Source organism: Amblyomma americanum, chromosome 2 (assembly GCF_052857255.1).
Source record: "Amblyomma americanum isolate KBUSLIRL-KWMA chromosome 2, ASM5285725v1, whole genome shotgun sequence".
In the NCBI taxonomy this organism is placed as follows: Eukaryota; Metazoa; Arthropoda; class Arachnida; order Ixodida; family Ixodidae; genus Amblyomma; species Amblyomma americanum.
In genome coordinates this window covers 68932880-68952701 of record NC_135498.1, presented here as the reverse complement: position 1 = coordinate 68952701, position 19822 = coordinate 68932880, and the positions used below count along the sequence as shown (strand labels likewise).

The 19822-nt window shown below is 48.6% G+C and overlaps 1 protein-coding gene across 1 annotated transcript; it reads right to left on the bottom strand.

Moving 5' to 3' along the window:
* Positions 1–10518: 10518 nt before the first annotated feature.
* On the bottom strand, positions 10519–19609 carry LOC144119733 (serine/threonine-protein kinase PLK1-like). The gene is made up of 8 exons (XM_077652283.1): positions 19475–19609; positions 16768–16875; positions 15324–15440; positions 13877–14190; positions 12954–13153; positions 11103–11222; positions 10988–11002; positions 10519–10595 (listed from the first exon to the last, which is right to left on the bottom strand). Exons 1-8 carry the CDS (start codon positions 19580–19582, stop codon positions 10519–10521), a joined length of 1059 nt encoding a protein of 352 aa, XP_077508409.1. The 5' UTR covers positions 19583–19609.
* Positions 19610–19822: the final 213 nt, after the last annotated feature.

Sequence of the window (19822 nt, the reverse complement as noted above, 5' to 3'; positions counted from 1 at the left end):
CGGCGCATTAACTTTACGGAGGAATGAAATTTCCCACAGCGCAATCAAGAGACCGGGTTAGAACATGATGGAAGCGGCAAAGGGCAGTTTATATAACTTTTTTTGTCGTAGCAATGAAGGCCAATGCTCTAATTTGAACACTGCTTAGAGTGATAATACTGTCACGAAGTCGTGACTACAATCCGGAGGACAAAAATACAGGGGAATTGCCACTAAACAAAACTCTTTATTTGGGCTGACTTGCGTCCACAATCGACCGAATCATTCGGCGGCGGCGTAGCCACAAGCGTGCTCGGCGGTCGTCGAACAGAATGCCCGCCCCTGTCGACCGTGCTCAATATAAAGCTGATAACGAACGTTCGAGATAAAGCGTGCAAAGTTACAACAATCGAACAACGTAGAATCGGCTCCGCCAGGATGCGATCAATTAAAACAGATCTGGTCGCGTATTGCATCACAAAGCGATAAAGCAGCGTGCCTGCAGCTTTGAAGAATGATTAAACACTAGAAAGATTTTCGGCGTTACAATACTGATAAAACAGACAAAAACAGCACAATTAGATCAAAATTGATAACCTTATATTAAAGTAAATATATCTAATGCAAATACATAACTGTCAAAAACACACCGCTGCGATGAAAATACATGCTACCATATGATTGCAAAATAAATATGTTACACCTGTAAAAGCCCATCAAAAGTTCAGAAGCGTTCCCTTGATGTTGCCTCGACTTGCAGGAACGCTCCGAGTGCAGTATAAGGGCGCGTTCACACTTGTCCAAAAATTCGGCGAGCGAAGCGGATTCGCTCGCCGGGAAAACTAGTACCTGTTCTCATCTGTTGACGCCCGAGCGAGGCGGAACCGCCACGACGCTGCTGTTTCTCGCTTTTCCACACACTTCCCGGCCACCACGTCACCGCTCGCGGCGTACACAGATATGGTTAGAAAAGAGCATAAATCGATGCTGTCTGTGTACCATAACCGTATGCACTCTTGCGTACGTAAACGCAAGCACATTCCCATTTTTAGTTCAACGTGTGCTGCGCGATGTCAGTGCACGTTAAAGATCCCCAGGTGGTCGAAATTATCCCGGAGCCCTCCACTACGGCACCTCTTCTTCCTTTCTTCTTTCACTCCCTCCTTTATCTCTTCCCTTACGGCGTGGTTCAGGTGTCCAACGATATATGAGACAGATACTGCGCCATTTCCTTTCCCCCAAAACCAATTATTATTATTATTATTATGCAAACAAACTCGCAACGAAACGCCCAGCCTAGTGGCGCCATCTGCTTGTCAGGGCAGGAACTAGTACTGTCAACAAAACCGGCGGTCCTATTAGGCCTAGTAGCGGCAGAATCGTCACTCCAAATAAAAGGTAAAGCAAATTTATCACTTATACTTTTGCTTATAGGTGAGGTGAGACGAAGCGATGTACCGGTGTCCGATTTATGGCCAGTGAACGCGGTGAACAAGGCCGCAACATCGACGAATTCATTCCCATGAATTCCCAGGCGTCAGTCCTGTCTTTTGTGTGCCTTTTGTGTCCCCGTTTCTTGCGCCATTACCAGTTTTTCTTTCATTCCCATGCGAGGGGTCCTGCGTCGTAGGGCGCCGCCATATTTTTCGCCGCGGCGGCGAACGCGAAAAATTTGGGTCCAGGCCGATCGCCCTCGCCGCGCCGCTTTCCGCCTCGCTCGGCGTCAAATGCGGCCGAATCCACTTCGCTCGCCGGATTTTTTAACAAGTGTCAACGGGCCCTAAGATATCAAACAAGGCTGGTTCTGCTGATCGCTAGAAGGGAAAGAAAAATACGCACGGAGGGAGAACCAGCGTCTTTGTGCACCGCATAGAGCATATATTACCCGCTACGCTGCAATAACTACATAATTACCAGAGCAAGAAGATGTGTTGCAACCAACACGTTATGCATCACGTACGAATACAAGCTCGGTTGATAACGCCGAATCGTTTGTGTCACAGCAGAAGCCTGCGGCATCAGAATACAGAAAAAGAACGCATTGCGCTCAGTTCGAAAGAAGAAAACATGAACTATCGAAGAGCTTGTCCGATATTATAGTAGTGAATACAATCAAGACGCCGACGCAAGAACTGAAGGTTGCAGTTCACGCTGGATTTTGATAAAGTAGAGAATTGACGACGGCGACGCAACGAACTAGGCCAGGTGAGTCGGTGAGGTAAAATGTAACATGTTGTAAACATAAAAGAAACGCCTATTAATAATAATAATTGGTTTTTGGTGGAAAGGAAATGGCGCAGTATCTGTCTCATATATCGTTGGACACCTGAACCGCGCCGTAAGGGAAGGGAGAAACGCCTATTATAGATATGTTTTAAGGTGGATCTTTATATAAATTGATATGCATGTGTTCGCTGGTGACCCGCGAGGGCGCACTGCGGGCTGCGTGTTGTCAAACAGCGGGCCTGTTGTGCCAGTATGACCCAGTGGCCATTTTGTCAAGGAGTGTGCGCGCATAACTGAGGCGCGAAAACAGTTTTGGTGGGCAGCCACGCTCAAGTGATTTGAACCTATAAGTGTGAACGATGCCGGCGTTGTCGATGTATGTTACGGCGTCCATCAACGGGCATAGGACGAGCTTAGTATGGTCCCGAAAAAAGTTGACCTGATCAGAAGCAAAACAATGAAAAGAAGGCTATTAACATAATACAGGGAACAATTAATGAAAGGATGCCTCCGTGAAATTCAGTAGTTGGTGTACTGTACTAAGCCTCAGTAAATCCACCGAAAGTTCAAAACATATGTCAGGACTACGTTCAGTATATTTCACCGCATTCACTCGAACATTGCGTGGTGACGGAGAGAACCGGGTGGTCACAGAATAATATGACCTACAGGAACAGCGAAGACAGCTTTACCGGACTTTTTTTTCATAAAAAAATTGATTCTAGGACTCTTTGTTGCTACTTTGAGGACGACAGTGCAATATGCATTTAATGCTGAGAACTTTAATTCAGCCATTCAATTCACAATTATGGATGTCAAGACCGAAAGTTGTGGGTTCGCGTTTGTAGATAATTAATTCTTGACAAGAAAATACGCAGGAAACTACGAAGACGAATTCGAGAAAAGACAGACAAGCGCTTCTCTCGTCTTTGTCTTCGTCGTTTTCTGCGCTTATTTAAGATCCGAAAAGGAGTCCATAATCCCCGTTTTGAAATTAATGGCGCTGCTGGAAGCCTTTGGTATCTGCTTGAGAAAAAATGTCAAGACGCCAACGCAGTTTGCTTGCGAAAACGACCCGAGGACAGCGATACCGCTATTCCATTTCTTCAGCTCTTCTAGTTTATTAGAGCTCACTTCATAGTGATAACAGCATCTGCCATTAAAACACTGAATTTATCGATAGGGAATTTACCGGTAGGGATTGTACCTCCCAAGCTCCTCTTCCGGAGCAACCTCTCGGGCAGCTGGTGCGGTGTCCCTCCGAACCTACCCGTGCAACTCGCACGATCTTCCGACATATCCTAGTACCCGAAGTAAAAAAAATTGGAGGACGCTTAAGCTTGGTCTTTAAGAGTGAGACGCGACAGATTGTCGCAGCGTTGCCGATGGGTACACGGAACGCCATCGCCCGTTCGGCGCGACGCGTGGCCCGTTGGACAACTTAAGGAAAGAACGCCTGTCTCACATATCTCGGCGCACACCCGAACCTGCCATATGGGAAGCAAAATGAAATGAACAATTGCTCTTAAGGAAAGCAAATGACTCCTGTCTCACATTTCTCGCTGGACACCCTGATCGCGCCGTAAGGGAAGGAAAAATCGATCGATCAATCAATCAATGTATATCTATCAATCTATCGATAAATCTACCGAACAATAAATCAGTCGATCGATCGATCAATGTTAACGCTGTCGCGTTAGAATTCCTTCCCATAAGGCGCGGTTCAGGTGTTCACCGAGATGCGCCATTTTTCCCTCACAGCGAAAGACGCGGACGACACCGGCTTTTCTGCGACACGAGCTCTTTAACGCTGTCGCGTTAAAATAGCCAAGCATCCTAACCACTTTCCACTGAACGTCCACCCACAACACAACTGGGGAAGAAGAGTGGCCAGGGCCAGAGCTCTCCTACACAACCACGGAGACGAAACGGGCACAACGTTCGTTGACGCCGCGGAATACGCAGAACGCTCGCGATTCGCGGTAGCGGTCGTCGATTCGAGTGGCGAAACGCGCATAACAGCAAGTGTAGCGTGCGAGCGCGCAGAAGAAGCGCAGGAAGCGGCGGCGGCCCTCGCCCTCACGGATCCGACGTGCACTACAGTACTCTGCGACTCGCGACAAACGGTCAAAAACTTCGCCAAAGGATGGACCTCACAGACAGCGGCCCGAATTATGAGCAATGGAAAAGTCCAGTGGGAGGAAGCTTTTCAAACCAGAATCCAGTGGTTCCCGGCGCGCATGGGAGAAGTATCGAACACATAACTGAACTCAAATGAGACGTCACACGCCAAGGCGCGCGAGCTCGCGAACCGCGCCGGCGACCGTCGCCCATGGGACACCACCAAAGACTGACCAACTACAACGAAATTACGACGGCCCTCTGCCTGGCCCGCCGAGCCTTCCCTCCGCCCAACGAGAAGCTGGACAGGGCGCACGTGGTGGCCCTCGGACAACTGCAGACGCTCACGTACCCCAACCCGGCACAATACCACAGACTCTACCCCGGAACATACCCGACAAATATATGCAAGTCTTGCCACACTGCTATAGCAACTTTACCCCACATGCTCTGGGACTGTAGCAAAAAACCTCACGGTGCTAACTCCGGAACCCTCGCGCCGCGGTGGTTCGCTGCCTTGCGCAGCCCCATGTTCGGTGACCAACTCTGGGCCGTCCAGCAGGCCCGCGAGACGACAGCGAAGCAACACCTCGACGTCGCCACGTGGGAGACCTAAGGCCCCGTCGGCGAAAGCTCTGCTGGATTTTAAATAAAGTTGTTACCAATCAACCAACCTAACCACTGAGCCACCGCGGCGGGTGATGGCAGGGTGGGTGCGCTGCCTAAGCAGTGTGCAGAAGGCACTCAACGTTACGAAGCCCAGCCGCGTCTGCTTGCCCGATACACTGCAGTTTCCGCTCTCTAACCAGATTCAGCAGTAGTCAAACCGCAACGCAATTTTTTCATGCCGCATTGTCTATTTTGACAAAAAATGCGGTGCAATGACTTAAGCGCAGCTTGCTGGTGGATACGCAGAAGTCTTCCTTTGGAATTTTACCAGTACTGTGGCTAGAAATTGCAGCTGCTTCCTCACACGTCTGTGCGCTCAATACCAGAGCAGGCGATTAGAAAGACTGTGCGCTCGATCTCATTCAGCGGTCTTGTAAAGACGGTCAGTGCTGTGGCATGTTGCAAGTTGCGCGTCCGCGCCATAAGTGTCGCCACGGTCGGAACGATTGCAGCGATCCTGGTATCTGGCAGCAAACGCGGCTGGAGTCAATGACACAACGCGTCTGCGCCGCCAGTGCCGCCGCGGGCAACGCTGCAGCGCAGTGGCGCAGTGGCAGCAGACGACAGCGACCGGCGCAAGCATAGCGAGCAAAGTTTTGAGCAATTTATGTTTTTACCGCCAACTCCCAGGCACCGCCACCGTCGCATTTCAAAATCGTCCCCATTGGCTCTACGGGAATGTCACACCCTTGAGACGGTTGCATTGCATTGCATTGCATTGAGTTGTATTGTATTGTATTGTATTGCATTGCATTGTATTTAACTCAGACTATCATGCGCCAAACACCATACATTTCAACGATTGGGTGTCAGCGAAAGTTGTCCGGACAAGGACTCCGAGGAGCCCAACAAATCGAATGTAGACCTCACCCTTCTTCTCAGGCCTGATAGTGAAGGCTATTGTGATCGAGGCGCTCTATGTTCAGAAACTGAGTACCGGTTAGAAGGGCGCAGTTGTGGAATGTCCCGGTGTATATTCTACCACCCAGAGCTATAATATTTCTGGCGGTTTAGCTCTGGTTAACATTGGTTGGAAGCAAAAAAGCTGCATCTCGCAACCTACGTTTGTGGTCTAGCGATTGGCGGTTTCCACGGAAAGTCATACTGACACACAGGCATTTTTTATTCGTTAAACATCTTTCTTTCTTGGAAACGACATTAAAGGCGCTGGCACAAGATAGTATATATTTAACATAGCTTCGGTGATATTTACAACAGTATTATTAAGAGTGAGACGAGAAAGAGTGTCGCAGCGTTGCCGAGGGGTACACGGAACGCCATCGCCCCTTCGGAGCGACGCGTGGCCCGTTGGAAAATTTAAGGAAAGGACACCTGTCTCGTACCTCGGTGGACACCCGAACCGGGCCGTAAGGGAAGGAAAATGAAATGAAAATTGATTTTAAGGAAAGGAAAAGACGCCTGTCTCAATTCTCGCTGGACACCAGTACCATGCCGTAAGAAAAAGAAAATCCCATTCCTTACAGCGCGGTTCAGGTGTCCACCGAGATGCGCCATTTTTCCCTCACGGCCAACGCCGCCGACGCCGATGACAGCGGCTTTTCTGCGACACGAGCTCCTTAACGCTATCGCGTTAAAATGGGAGGTAAAATATTTTAAAGCGAAAGCTTTATTGGCCGCAAACTCGCGATTTCGCCATGGCGGTACTCCATCGAAGCACATGACGTCACAACGCGGGCCTCGCCGCGGAAAGTTACTGTGCTTCGCACGCTCGCCGCGCCATCTGGCATGACGTCACACAGCGTTCCATCCATCTGGCGGCAGAGGCCGCGAAGAGCCAACAACTCTTTGCCTGCATCTATTCGCGGAGGCCCTGGCCTCTGCCCCTAGGCCTGCGCGCCAGGGGTAGGGAATAGAGGGCCTCCATTTCTGATAATAATAATTAATAATAATTGGTTTTTGGGGAAAGGAAATGGCGCAGTATCTGTCTCATATATCGTTGGACACCTGAACCGCGCCGTAAGAGAAGGGATAAAGGAGGGAGTGAAAGAAGAAAGGAAGAATAGGTACCGTAGTGGAGGGCTCCGGAATAATTTCGACCACCTGGGGATCTTTAAATAAAAGTTTTCGGAACTGGAACTGGAACTCGTCGTTGCGCTCGCCTCCGCTCGCTTCGACAGCTGCACTGCATGCGCTATGGGATGTCACAGGATTGAAATGGGAGAGCTGGCGTGCGCCGCAACCACAGTTGAGGCGACAGTATGGACGGCGACAACTCTGATAAGCTGGAGGAGGCGCAGACAGATACTACGCCATTTCCTTTCCTTTCCCCAAAAACCAATTATCATTATTATTCATCCCTTGAAATTTCACACAAGTGACTCTACAATGAGTGAAACCAGAGACAAGTGAAATGTACTTCAACCCCTTTCTAACCAGCTGCAATCCTAATGTTTACCGGAACGCGTAGTTATTGTCGGCACCGCACGTCCGAAATATTCCTTCCCTTACGGCGCGGTTCGGGTGTCCACCAAGATACATCTCATTCCATAATTGTCCGGGCAAAGCATCGCGTCGAACGGACGATGGCATTCCGTGCACCCTTTGGCAATGCTGCAACACGCTACCGCGTCCCGCTTTTTCTTTCGCCTGGCGATCTTTGCTGACGACAACGACATTACGAAAATTTCCTTGGATGGTAGAGCTATACAGCTTCGCTGTAAAAACTTACACACCGTCCTAAAAATGGCTGAAAGAGGTAAGGTAGAATTCAGGATCACCCCAAGACCACGACAAATAAAGCATAAAAACGCACTAGGAGCAAGACTCAATTTTGCCCAAGTACCTACTGCTGCGACGGGGCACCCAGAAGCATGCGCCGCAAAACGTCCAAATGGGCAGTCACTATTTTCCGCGCTTTTCACCGAATTTCATGAAACACCAATCAATGTTATTGCAGCTATAATTAGAGATATACCGAAATCTCTTCGATCATGCTGTACCGTAATGCATTAGGCACCGTCGTTCCTTAGAGACAGCTCAATGATGAACCCAATGACAAATTGAGCGGCGTGAGAGCGGAAGACCGTTCCTAACAAGGCAAAAAAAAAAAACGTCAGCAGGACAAGCATGTCATGTGCTTGTTTGCGCAAGAAAGCACATTTAGGGGCGCACTGCAAAGACAAACCGAAACACTTCAGTTAACTAGCGCGGGCCACGCGAGCTTAATTGGTCAAAATAGTTATACATCCGTAATAGCAATCTTTTGTGATCCAGTCGCCGCGCGAACACATGCAAGTTGAAGAGCTGCCTTTGGCTCAGTTGAGGTTGGCATTTTGGCGGGTGATGATCGCACAGATTGAAAACTAAATATGACAACATTCTTCGGCAGGATGCAGAGTTTTTGAGGTGATAGATTGCAGTTGCATTCCGAAGAACTCAATCGTGCCGATGGGATTTCAATATGTGGCATAATTATAAGTATTTACTCCCTTTCTACCTTCAGAAAATCTAGCTGTGCCATCATATCCTTCATATATGACACTTTAATTGAACTTTAAAAAGGTTCTTTCTAATAAATCTCCCTCTGGTAAAGCGCGATAGCAACAGATTATTGTGTACAAACACGCAAACGAGATACAGCATTCACTTTGTGGAAGCAAGAAAAAATTTGGTCATGTTGCATGTAGTACGCACCTTTGTTTTATAGCAAGACTTCACTAGGAGTGTTTTGGGAACGATCTTGGCTGCGAAACGCTGACTCGTTTTCTGGTCCACAACTTCGCAGCATTTGCCAAAGCCTCCCTAGAAAATAAAGAAAAATTATTCTGGGGGATACATTGTCCTCCGCACATTAAGTAGAAACTGAAATTTTCAGAGTTTAATTCTGCATGCGCAACCAGTGATAAGGAAATAATTTTCTCAGTAACAGTATTAGCTGATGAAGTCTGCGACATGCAATGCACAGCACGAGTGTGTGCTGCAGTTGAACAAGAGGGAGCGATCGGCTGCTGCGATAGCCTAGTGCTCTCGTGCAGTGGCCAGCAAAGCTGAGCTGTTCGCGCCCCCGCGGGCTCATATCCAGTTGCGGCAATAATAATGCGAGCGCGTTACTTGGCTCGCTGTGCCAAAAAACCCGCCGTCGACTGAACGCCGTGTCAGAACCGAGGCACGCGAATGACGTCATCACCCCTCCTGGAGTAATACTACATCACAAGGCAGGGGTAGATCGAGAAAGCCAAGTGGCCTTTCGCAGTGAATGGAAACAGGTTTTGAGGCGCCCTTCCTCACTCCAAGTCCTCATCGTTAGCCGCTCATGCTATCCGCTTACTTCTTATCATCCAAGGAAATAGAGCAAGACCGCAAGCTTACCTCAGCCAGCTTACACTCGCGGCCGGTGAGCAGCGGGGCTCTAGCTTCATTTTGTAGCGCATCTGTTTTTTGTCCACTTAACACTGCAGAAGACGCGCTCAGCATTAACGTAAGCAAATTTCAGTGTGCCTTGCGACAGGTCTGGAAAAGGGCATTCGCCGCAAAATCTTTGTAAAATCCGGCCGCTGCGTGCCATAAACTCAAACACTATGCGTGAACAAGTTCACGCCATTTGTTTCGATTTGCCGTATTTAAACTCCAGTTCAGTGCAGGAATATCTCAAAAACTGCATCAGCAGCTTCAGTATGGCTTCACGGAACTTCGCGTTTTCAATGTGATCAGGATTGATAGCATGCAGCCTCTTGCGGCAACAGCAGACGAACTGCTACATCTCACCTTACCTCCTTCATCGCTACCGCCCAGCCTTAAGCCTGCCACTTTGCTCAACAAGTGCGGCGGCAAAGGCCACCCTCATGCACTACATGTGAGAATGTCCCCAACACATGGCAGTTTCCGCCATATCCAACCCATCCATCTCCTCAATGGAGGCCGCTCTGCGAGCTGCTCAACCAGCTGGCCAAACATGGCTAGTGGACAGCGCTCTCCGTGAAGCCCAGGCCCGTGTACTCTTGAACAAGTAGGAGCCCATCCTTGGGAACCTTTTGTTATTTTCTTAAAATAAAGATGTTCCCTACTCCCAAATGTAGCCATTTGAAAGCCGCATAGGAGTTGTATCGGCATTAGCCTCAATAGCTGAAAGGAGCGCTGTCACGGCCCCTTGGTCTAGTAAAATCTTCCCTGAAGATGTCTTCTTAGAGGCGTGTTGCGCGCGCATGTACATACGTACGCTCCGAATCTACCCTAGCCGCTCGTAGGGGTGCCACTATGCGCGCCAACTCCACCGGCATAAATGGTGTGAGTAAAGAAAATTGCTAGTAACCGCGAAAAAATGGAAGTTCAACGTAGCCAGTAACCCAACGTGAAACTCATCGCCATACGGGGTCAAAGTAGCCAATTTGGCGCAAAGTTGCCACCAATGTAAAGTTAAGTTGTTGGGCGAGTTGGTAATGGTATTCCATGATTACCGCGTGACGAACCGGACATAGAAAAAGGAAACCCGCAGGGGCACAACACAGCAATGTGTTGTGTCCCTACGTGTTGACTTTCATCTGTGTCCTGTTATTCGCGCTGTAGTCATGGAATGCCACCAATGGCCGCTATTTTTTGCAGTTCTTCTCGCTTCTTCACAGTGGTGACCTTGACCTCCAGCTCTGTAAAGCAAAATACCAGAGGGGATATAATACTTGCCTAAAGTTCCGATAGGCTGGAAATGTTTCCCTGCTCATCTAAGCCCACATTTGCCACAGAGGAACGGCAATTGTGTCTACCGCTGCTTTGATGTTTCCCTTAATCGGTATTCACTCCTATATCTGCTAGAGCGCGTTTTCTACAAACGAGCCTACCTGTTCCAGGAATGCCACAAAAAATCGTTTAATATAATGGGCAGATGTTTTACAATGAATTGTCTATAAAAAAGTGGTATACCTGAAATGCTTTTTAATGTTTTTATACGAAGCTATGAAAGATTGTTGCCCAGAGCTTTTAACTGCGGGAACGATGTAAAAGCAGCTTGTGGGCTAGTAGAATTTATTGGACTTGTCACCTTGATGAAGGATGTCTAGGTCACAGCGAATACTGTGTCGTTCACTAACACGTAGCCTTGTATAGTTTTCCGACTACGAAGTCATTCTCGTTCAAAACATTAATGGCCAACTCACAACGTTCTTCGTTTATTTCCAATAGAGGAGAACGGCCGCCAGTGGTCACTTTGGTACTAGGGTCGTCAAACCGCGGTGCTATCACCAGGCAGGGCGTAGGAAGGTGTGAAGGCAGAGGCCCTATAAATGAAGTGAACAGGACAATGAAGATTATACTTCATGGTGCAAGAGAATCTGTGGCCAATGAGCGCGATGGCACAAGGTTTCCTCATCTACTCGAGGTCGCTTCAAAGACGCATTTCCTAAGCAATTCACCCCAATGAAGCCGAGCATGAGGTCAGGTGAAGGTTACGTTGACTCACGAGGTTTTATCGTCCCAAAGCGAATCAGGCTATGAGGGACGCCGTACTGGCGGGCCCCGGATAATTCCGAGTACCTGGGGTTCTTGAGCGTGCACGGATATCGTACTTTGCACGGGCCGCTGTCATTTCACCTTCATTGACATGCACAACCCCAGGCGAGTATCGAACTCGCCAAGAGAACGCTTGTACCCGTTGTGTCATCGGTCGGCCCCTGGCGGCACTGGGTTTCGTACAACGCCCCTCCCGCATGCGAGGCTGATGCTTAAACAGCTAGGCCAGCACTTACCTTCGTACTTCTAGAGCGATTGTTTGGTTTTCTTCTTGAAGAGAGGGAGGTTTTTTGGGTGGGGAATAAACACAATACTGCTTCCTCTAACAATAAAGGAATAGTATCCGTCTCCCTTCAGGAACCTACTCAGAGCATAGCTGTCGCCGACGTTTATCTCCGCTACGGAAGACGTCAGCAATGTGCGATGTCGCTCGTACGTACGCACGAGGCCACCGCAGCCATGTTGCGAGACTCTGCTGTTCACTATTTATGTTTCTTTCACTGGCTGCATGTTCCGTGGTGCGTTTAGAGCAGTCATGATAGTCACAGTGATGATATATGGACATTTGGCGGCACGTCCAAATTCGGTTTCGCTACACATACGACGCAAATTTTATCACCGATTTTTCGTTGCCTATGTAAGTGCAAGTTCTACTTAATATCACAACATGTACGCCTGTGCATATACTGGCCAATTACGAAAAAAAACTCGCACTTCGGAACAATAGCGCAACAGGACAAGGGACCAAGAACGAGTAACCACACAGAGCTTTTTCGAGCCGCATGCCTAGACTTCGGGACGTGAACCTTGCTTCTGAACAGTACTTACATGCAGTTTCTCGCAGTTTTTTTTTTTTGCTGATTCCCAAGGCTCCATACTCTTAATCGTGCGGTTCTCGAACGTCCATGTATGTTCCCCTCTTCAATTGACCTTGGTTTATTTAAATCTTGATGTGCGCTACACCTTGCTTAGTTATAATTTAACCATAGTTGCGTCAATGCTGTACACAGCAAGATTTCCAGAATGCACGTACTACTCGTACCTGCTAACAAAGAAACATTTGCCGCAGGTCGTACAAAATCGGGTTCCGGAACAAAACGGCCATTCTGTTTTGTAATTTAACGCTGACGGCAACGCATTCCCGCACAGTTGCGTAAAACATCTCTGGAGAGACCAAAAAAATTTAAGGGTGTTATAACCACGGTCATGAAGATGATCGGTGCTAGCTGGCCAGCGATTACGTTTGTCTGAGAAGGGTAACGATGAGTGCTTTATGCGGCGCAAAATGAGTTTGGACCGACTTTAGTATCTCGCCGTTCAGCGGGTTCGCGGTCAGCCCCCCCCCCCCCCCCCCCCCCCCCCCCCCCATAGTTTGTCCCATGCCTGCACATTTCTGGCTGAGGCCGTGACCATCCAGCACCCGTTGGATGGCTAGGACAGACTGTTTACGCAGAGGACGGGAACTTCCGCTCCAAAATCAATCATTTTAAAAACGTTACCACCGGTAATGAAAGCATCTTCCCGGATGACGTCGATGCTATGCCTCTTTCCTGGCTCATGCTGAAGCAACCACCAAATGAGGGCACGCGCAAGGGAGCCAACTGTCGAAGGGAAGAGGTACTCGTTTTTCTTTATGCGCACGTAGGTTTCCTGCACGGTGAGAGCCGCAAATGGAGGGTGTACCACAAGCATTGTGTACCTGCAGGGAAATGTGCCACAGTGATCACATACGGCTTTCGGCTTCATCACTATTGCCAACACGGAGGACATGTTACATTTCGTAAAGGATGGACAATATATTACGCACATCTGCGCTATTGTTCCGAAGCAGATACTAGAAATCAGCACAAGCATTCACATCTAAGTGTGATGCACTGAAAAGTTCCGATCCTAGCAATAATATTAATAGCAAAGAAATTGTTTTCTCATTGCATTCGCTTTATTATAAGGCTCCATATCGTGCCGAGTTTATCAAGCTCCACACTGCATGCTAGGATGCAATGTTAGGTAGTGCATCGTACCTTGACCTCTTCCCCTAAATGGCTTGTTTTCAAAAATTTGATAAATTATTTAGATGCAGTTACTATTCCATAATATATGAACAATACTTTCTCGCCGAAATGTCGTCTCCCGCCGAAACTTCGAGAGATCAATGGGCGTGCTAGCTTAAAACAACCATTAAAATTATCTTATCCTGTATGCTTACTCATAAATTTCGGGGTATCATTTTCATCCTGAAAGCAAGAGATTAGGCCTCTAAAATGCAAATATGAAACTGGTCGACCGGTTGAAGAAACCGGTTGACGAAAAACCGGAAACCGGAAACCGGTTGACGAAAAATGCATCTGGTTCGAAGCTTTTCTTCTGGCTATCATGTTGCACACAGTATTTCATTGGCAGTAAGAAACCTGGTGCAGCGCACAGGATGCATCCCATCGACCAGACGTCCACTTCGAAGCGGTGCCGCTTTTTCGATAAGACCTCCGGGGCGATGTAGTTGGGCGTTCCGCACAGGGTCTTCCTGCGCTCTCCCTCAAAACCAATGCGGGTGGCGAGACCGAAGTCCGCCACCTTGAGCTTCATACCCTCGTTGAGCAGCAGGTTTCCTAACTTGAGGTCCCAGTGGACCACCCGCTGCTCCCTCAGGTATCGGCAGGCGGGTAGAAGCTGCCGGATGAAGTACCTCGCCTCGCCCTCTGTCAGCATCTTCCGGCGCCGGTGCATTTCGAAGAGAGAGTGCAAAACAATGAATAAAGTCGGTTTTTTTACCCTCCCGGAGACCGGCAGCCCTGTGCTCTTCTCCAGTGTTAGAGCCGGTCCTCTGTGAGCGCATGGCCGCAGAGCAGGTGGTATGCCCAGCGTTGAATTCGCGTCGCGTCCCGTGAGCATTACGTACAGTTCTTGAACTGAACCGATAAAGGAAGATTTGCAGTGTGTGTGAGCTCATGAATAGATATACCGAACCATCGTATGCTTATACGACATGCCATGAATATAAGGGCGCGAAATGAAATGAGCTGCACCTAATGCAGCGCATGAATGACCCAGCATCAGCGGCAAGTATGTATTCCATAGCCAAAAATTAGTCATTATGAAATGTCATATTGCTTCGTCTTCATTCTCTACTCTTACACACGCACATGCGACGTTAATGAGTGTATACGTATTTACGATAAACTGAATCATCGAAACATTATCGATCGTGGTTAACAATGGAAGGTAGGTGCTGTACACTATTTTAGCACGGTATGAGAAAATATACATACGAGTGTTGGTGCATGGTAGATAGCTTCAATCTGTCCATGCAGCTTCGATCAAAATTTCCTTAGGAGCAGTGCTTGGGTAAACTGCCTTCGTGCCCTCCGTTCTAAATTCTTAGCCCTCCATGAGTAAAGCCAGAGAACCTAATACAAATTTAAAAAGACATTAATAACGAACTTTGCTCTCTGCTGCTTGCAGGGTGGAACGATATTCCGATATGCCCGCAGTTGAGCACTGCTGCACGTTCTTATTAACCATCGAGATAAAACTTCCCGCCATAGCACTAAAACAAAGGGTCAAACAATTTCCTTCGCCACCGTGTTTTTCTACGTGCCTCAAGGTTCTCCTTGTGGTGTCGAACTCTGCAAAATAAGAAGTTCTTTTGCGAATCGACGGAAACGCCTGGACTCCAAGCAAAGGCGCACATGCAGTATGAGTGTATGTCCTTCTGTGCCGTGCTTTTGTATGGAATGGGCACACCATTCGTTTCTTCTTTTTCTCGTTTTTTGTGTACTTGTTCCGCTTTTTTTGACGTGGAATCACAAAGAGCCATGAACAATATGAGCATTTACGAGAAAGATAGGAAGCTGCTGAAGGCAAGTTCATACCTGTCTGCTACACAGCTCAAGGATGATGTAAACATTGCTCCCATCCTCGAAGCAGCTGTGGAAGCGGATATTGTGATTGTGGTCAAGAGCCTTTTGGATTTGGATCTCCTGGGTGATCTGCGCACACACAAAACGCCGAGTGTGAAAGGTGTGTCACATCGTTTTACACAGTACACAAATCGGGAGAAGGCAAGCAGGCAGGATATCATTCGGCGCTGAAGGCTTGCAGGCGGACGGCTGAAAAGCTGAATATTAGATGCGAGGTAAAGAAAAGAGAACTAAAGGCCTCAAGCGGGGATCAACCTCAACCGCATCTTTAGAGAAGGGACGAATGACTGGGTTATTGAAAGAACAAAAGAAAAGGGGGCACCACAGCAGAGGGCTCCAGATCAAATTCGGCTGCCTAGTTCTCTTCAACAGGCCTCGACATATGGTACAGCACGTGTGCTTGTTGGGAGTTTCCCCTCCACTGAAATGCGGAGGCTGCAGTTTGCATTTGGTCCCCTATCCTCTCTCTCCATATCTTGTTACCTGTTTCATTTCATTTCTACTTTCTGCATGCTATCCTTTCCTTCCGCTGCCCCAGCTCATGTGCTTCAGTATCGATGGCAGATGTCCGGGCTAGCAAAAATCTTTTCCTTCCTTTTTATTATTATTTCAATAAAACCACCACCACCACCACTATCACTACCACCACCACTACCACCACCACCACTACTACTACCACCACTACTACTTGCATTTGGCACCTTGAGCTAGGTAGCCGAACATCGTAATGCATTAGGCACAGTCGTGCCGTAGAGACAGCTCAATGATGAATCCAATGAAAAACTGAACGGGGTGAGAGCGGAAGCCCGTTCCTAACAAGGAAAAAAAACGTCAGCGGGAAAAAGCATGCCAAGTGTTTGTCCACCCAAGAAAGCACATTCAGGGGCGCACTGTAAAGACAAAGCGAAACACTTCAGTTAACTAGCGCGTGCCACGCGAGCTTAATTGGTCAAAACAGATAGACTTCCGTAATAGCGATCTTTTATGATCCAGTCCCCAGCAAACACGTGCAAGTTGAACAGCTGCCTTTGGCTCAGTTGAGGTTGGCATTTCGGCGAGTGATGGTCGCGCAGATTGAAAACTAAATATTACAACATTTCTCGGCAAGATGCAGAGTTTTTGAGGTGATGGATTGCTGCTGCCTTCCCAAGAACTCAATCATGCCGATGGGATCTCAATACGTGGCATAATTATAAGTATTCACTCCTACTTTCTACTTTCGGAAAACCCAGCTGTGCCATCATATCCTTCATATATGCCACTTTATATTAACTTTAAATATGTTCTGTCTACGCAATCTCCCTCTGGTAAAGCGAAATAGCAACAGATTAATGTGTACAAACACGCGAACTAGATACGCAGAAAAGAATTTTTTCATGTTGCACGTAGTACGCACCTTTGTTTTATAGAAAGACTTCACTAGGAGTGTCTTAGGAACTATCTTCGCTGCGAAATGCTGACTCGTTTTCTGGTCCACAACTTCGTAGCATTCGCCAAAGCCTCCCTAGAAAATAAAGAAAAATTATTCGGGGGGATACATTGTCCTCCGCACATTAAGCAGAAACTTTGAAAATTTAAGAGTTTAATTCCGCATGCGCAACCAGTGATAAGGAAATAATTTTCTCAGTAGTAGTATTAGCTGATGAAGTCTGCGATATGCAATGCACAGCACGAGTGTGTGCTGGAGTTGAACACGAGGGAGCGATCGGCTGCTGCGATAGCCTAGTGCTCTCGTGCAGTGGCCAGCAAAGCTGAGCTGTTCGCGCCCCCGCGGGCTCATATCCAGTTGCGGCAATAATAATGCGAGCGCGTTACTAGGCTCGCTGTGCGAAAAAACCTGACGTCGACTGAACGGCGTGGCAGAAACGAGGCGCGCGAATGACGTCATCACCCTCCTGGAGCAATACTACATCACAAGGCAGGGGTAGATCGAGAAAGCCAAGTGGACTTTCGCAGTGAATGGAAACAGCTTTTGAGGCGCCCTTCCTCACCCCGAGTCCTCATCGTTAGCCGCTCATGCTATCCGCTTACTTCTTATCATCCAAGGAAATAGAGCAAGACCGCAAGCTTACCTCAGCCAGCTTACACTCGCGGCCGGTGAGCAGTGGGGCTCGAGCTTCATTTTGTAGCGCATCTGTTTTTGTCCACTTAACACTGCAGGAGACGCGCTCAGCAGTAACGTAAGAAATTTTCAGTGTGCCTTGCGACAGGTCTGGAAAAGGGCATTCGCCGCAAAATCTTTGTAAAATGTGGCCTCTCCGTGCCATAAACTCAAACACTACGCGTGATCAAGTTCACGCCATTTGTTTCCATTTTCCGTATTTAAACTCCAGTTCAGTGGAGGAATATCTCAAAAACTGCATCAGCAGCTTCAGTATGGCTTCACGGCACTACGCGTTTTCAATGTGATCAGGATTGATAGCATGCAGTCTCTTGCGGCAACAGCAGACGAACTGCTACATCTCACCTTACCTCCTTCATCGCTACCGCCCAGCCTTAGGCCTCCCACTTTGCTCAACAAGTGCGGCGGCAAAGGCCACCGTCATGCACTACAAGTGAGAATGTCCCCAACACACGGCAGTTTCCGCCATACCAAACCCATTCCCCTACTCAATGGAGGCCGCTCTGCGAGCTGCTCAACCAGCTGGCCAAACATGGCTAGTGGGCAGCGCTCTCCGTGAAGCCCAGGCCGGTGTACTCTTGAACAAGTAGGAGCCCATCCTTGGGAACCTTTGTTATTTTCTTAAAATAAAGTGGTTCCCTCCTCCCAAATGCAGGCGAGGCATTTGAAAGCCCCATAGGAGTTGTATCGGCATTAGCCTCAATTGCTGAAAGGAGCGCTGTCACGGCCCCTTGGTCTAGTAAAATCTTCCCTGAAGAAGTCATCTTCTTAGAGTCGTGTTATGCGCGCATGTACAACCGGCGGCAAAATAAGTCGGGGCATGCGACAGGCGGCCAGAATCAGATAAAACTGCATCGCCGCGCCGTCTGACGTTGCACTTCTGGTGTCGAGACATCGCAGTGTGCGTCCTTTCATGCTCGCAGCCGAATTTTTTTTGTCGCCTGCAGTGGACTAGCTAATAGCATGCGGCGTTTGTCGGTGGGGGTCGCTTTCTTTATTCGCAACCTCACGCTCGCACTTTGACGTGCGCCGAGCGTCACGCTCTGAATGAAGAAAGCGACCCCCACCGTCAAACGCTGCATGCTATTAGCTAGTCCACTGCAGGCGACAAAAAAAATTCGGCTGCGAGCATGAAAGGACGCACACTGCGATGTCTCGGCACCAAAAGTGCAACGTCAGACGGCGCGGCGATGCAGTTTTATCTGATTCTGGCTGCCTGTCTCATGCCCCGACCTATTTTGCCGCCGGTTGTACATGCGTACGCTCCCAATCTGCATTAGCCGCTCGTAGGGGTGCCACTATGCGCGCCAACTCCACCGGCATGAATGGTGTGAGTAAAGAAAATTGCTAGTAACTGCGCAAAAATGGAAGTTCTACGTAGCCAGGAATCCAACCTGAAACTCATCGCCAGACAAGGTCAAAGTAGCCAATTTGGCGCGAAGTTGCCACCAATGTAAAGTTAAGTTGTTGGGCGAGTTGGTGATGGTATTCCATGACTACCGCGTGACGAACCGGACATAGAAAAAGTAAACCCGCAGGGGCACAACACAGCAATGTGTTGTGTCCCTACGTGCTTACTTTCATCTGTGTCCCGTTATTCGCGCTGTAGTCATGGAATGCCACCAATGGCCGCTATTTTTTGCAGTCTAATTTGGAACCAACCCCTAGCACTAGCAGCCAGCATGGCACGAGGCAAAGATACAAAGTACCCGATTCGGCTCTGGCGAAGTTAGTTGCAACAAATAAAATAGGATTCTTCACACCACACACCACAACGAAAGTTCATATCGCGCACTGATAGATGTGAAGGTAAGACTGCGGAGCCCAGAGGATCCCTGCACTAGAGAAAATGAAGCGCTTTGAGGGTACTAAATGAACCACGCCTCCAACCACTGCGCACGGTAGAACATCGGCGACGTGTCCTACCATCGATTACAATCTGCGTTGCGGAACCGCTGTAAGCGTATGGTCGAAAGCTTACCTTTCCCAGCAATTTGCCTAGGATGTATTCCTTCTTCGACCTTCTGTCCACGAGGACCTCTGGGGCGTCGTTGCTGGTGGCAGAACTCGTCGGGACGGTGGAAGCCATCGTGCGCTAATGAGCCGCTGTCCACAGTTCAGAGTACCAGCTGCTCCAGCCTGACACTAACAAGGCGAAATGACTGGAAACCGCCGCTAACGACCACCGCCAACTATTTACGAACGTTAGTAGAGTGCTGCGTGCACACACGACAGGGGGTGTTGGCCGCTGCTGACTGGCGCGGTGTTGGCTCGAAGACGAATGCAGCGTCAAATTGTTATCACGCGCCTTCGCTTCAAGATGTATGTG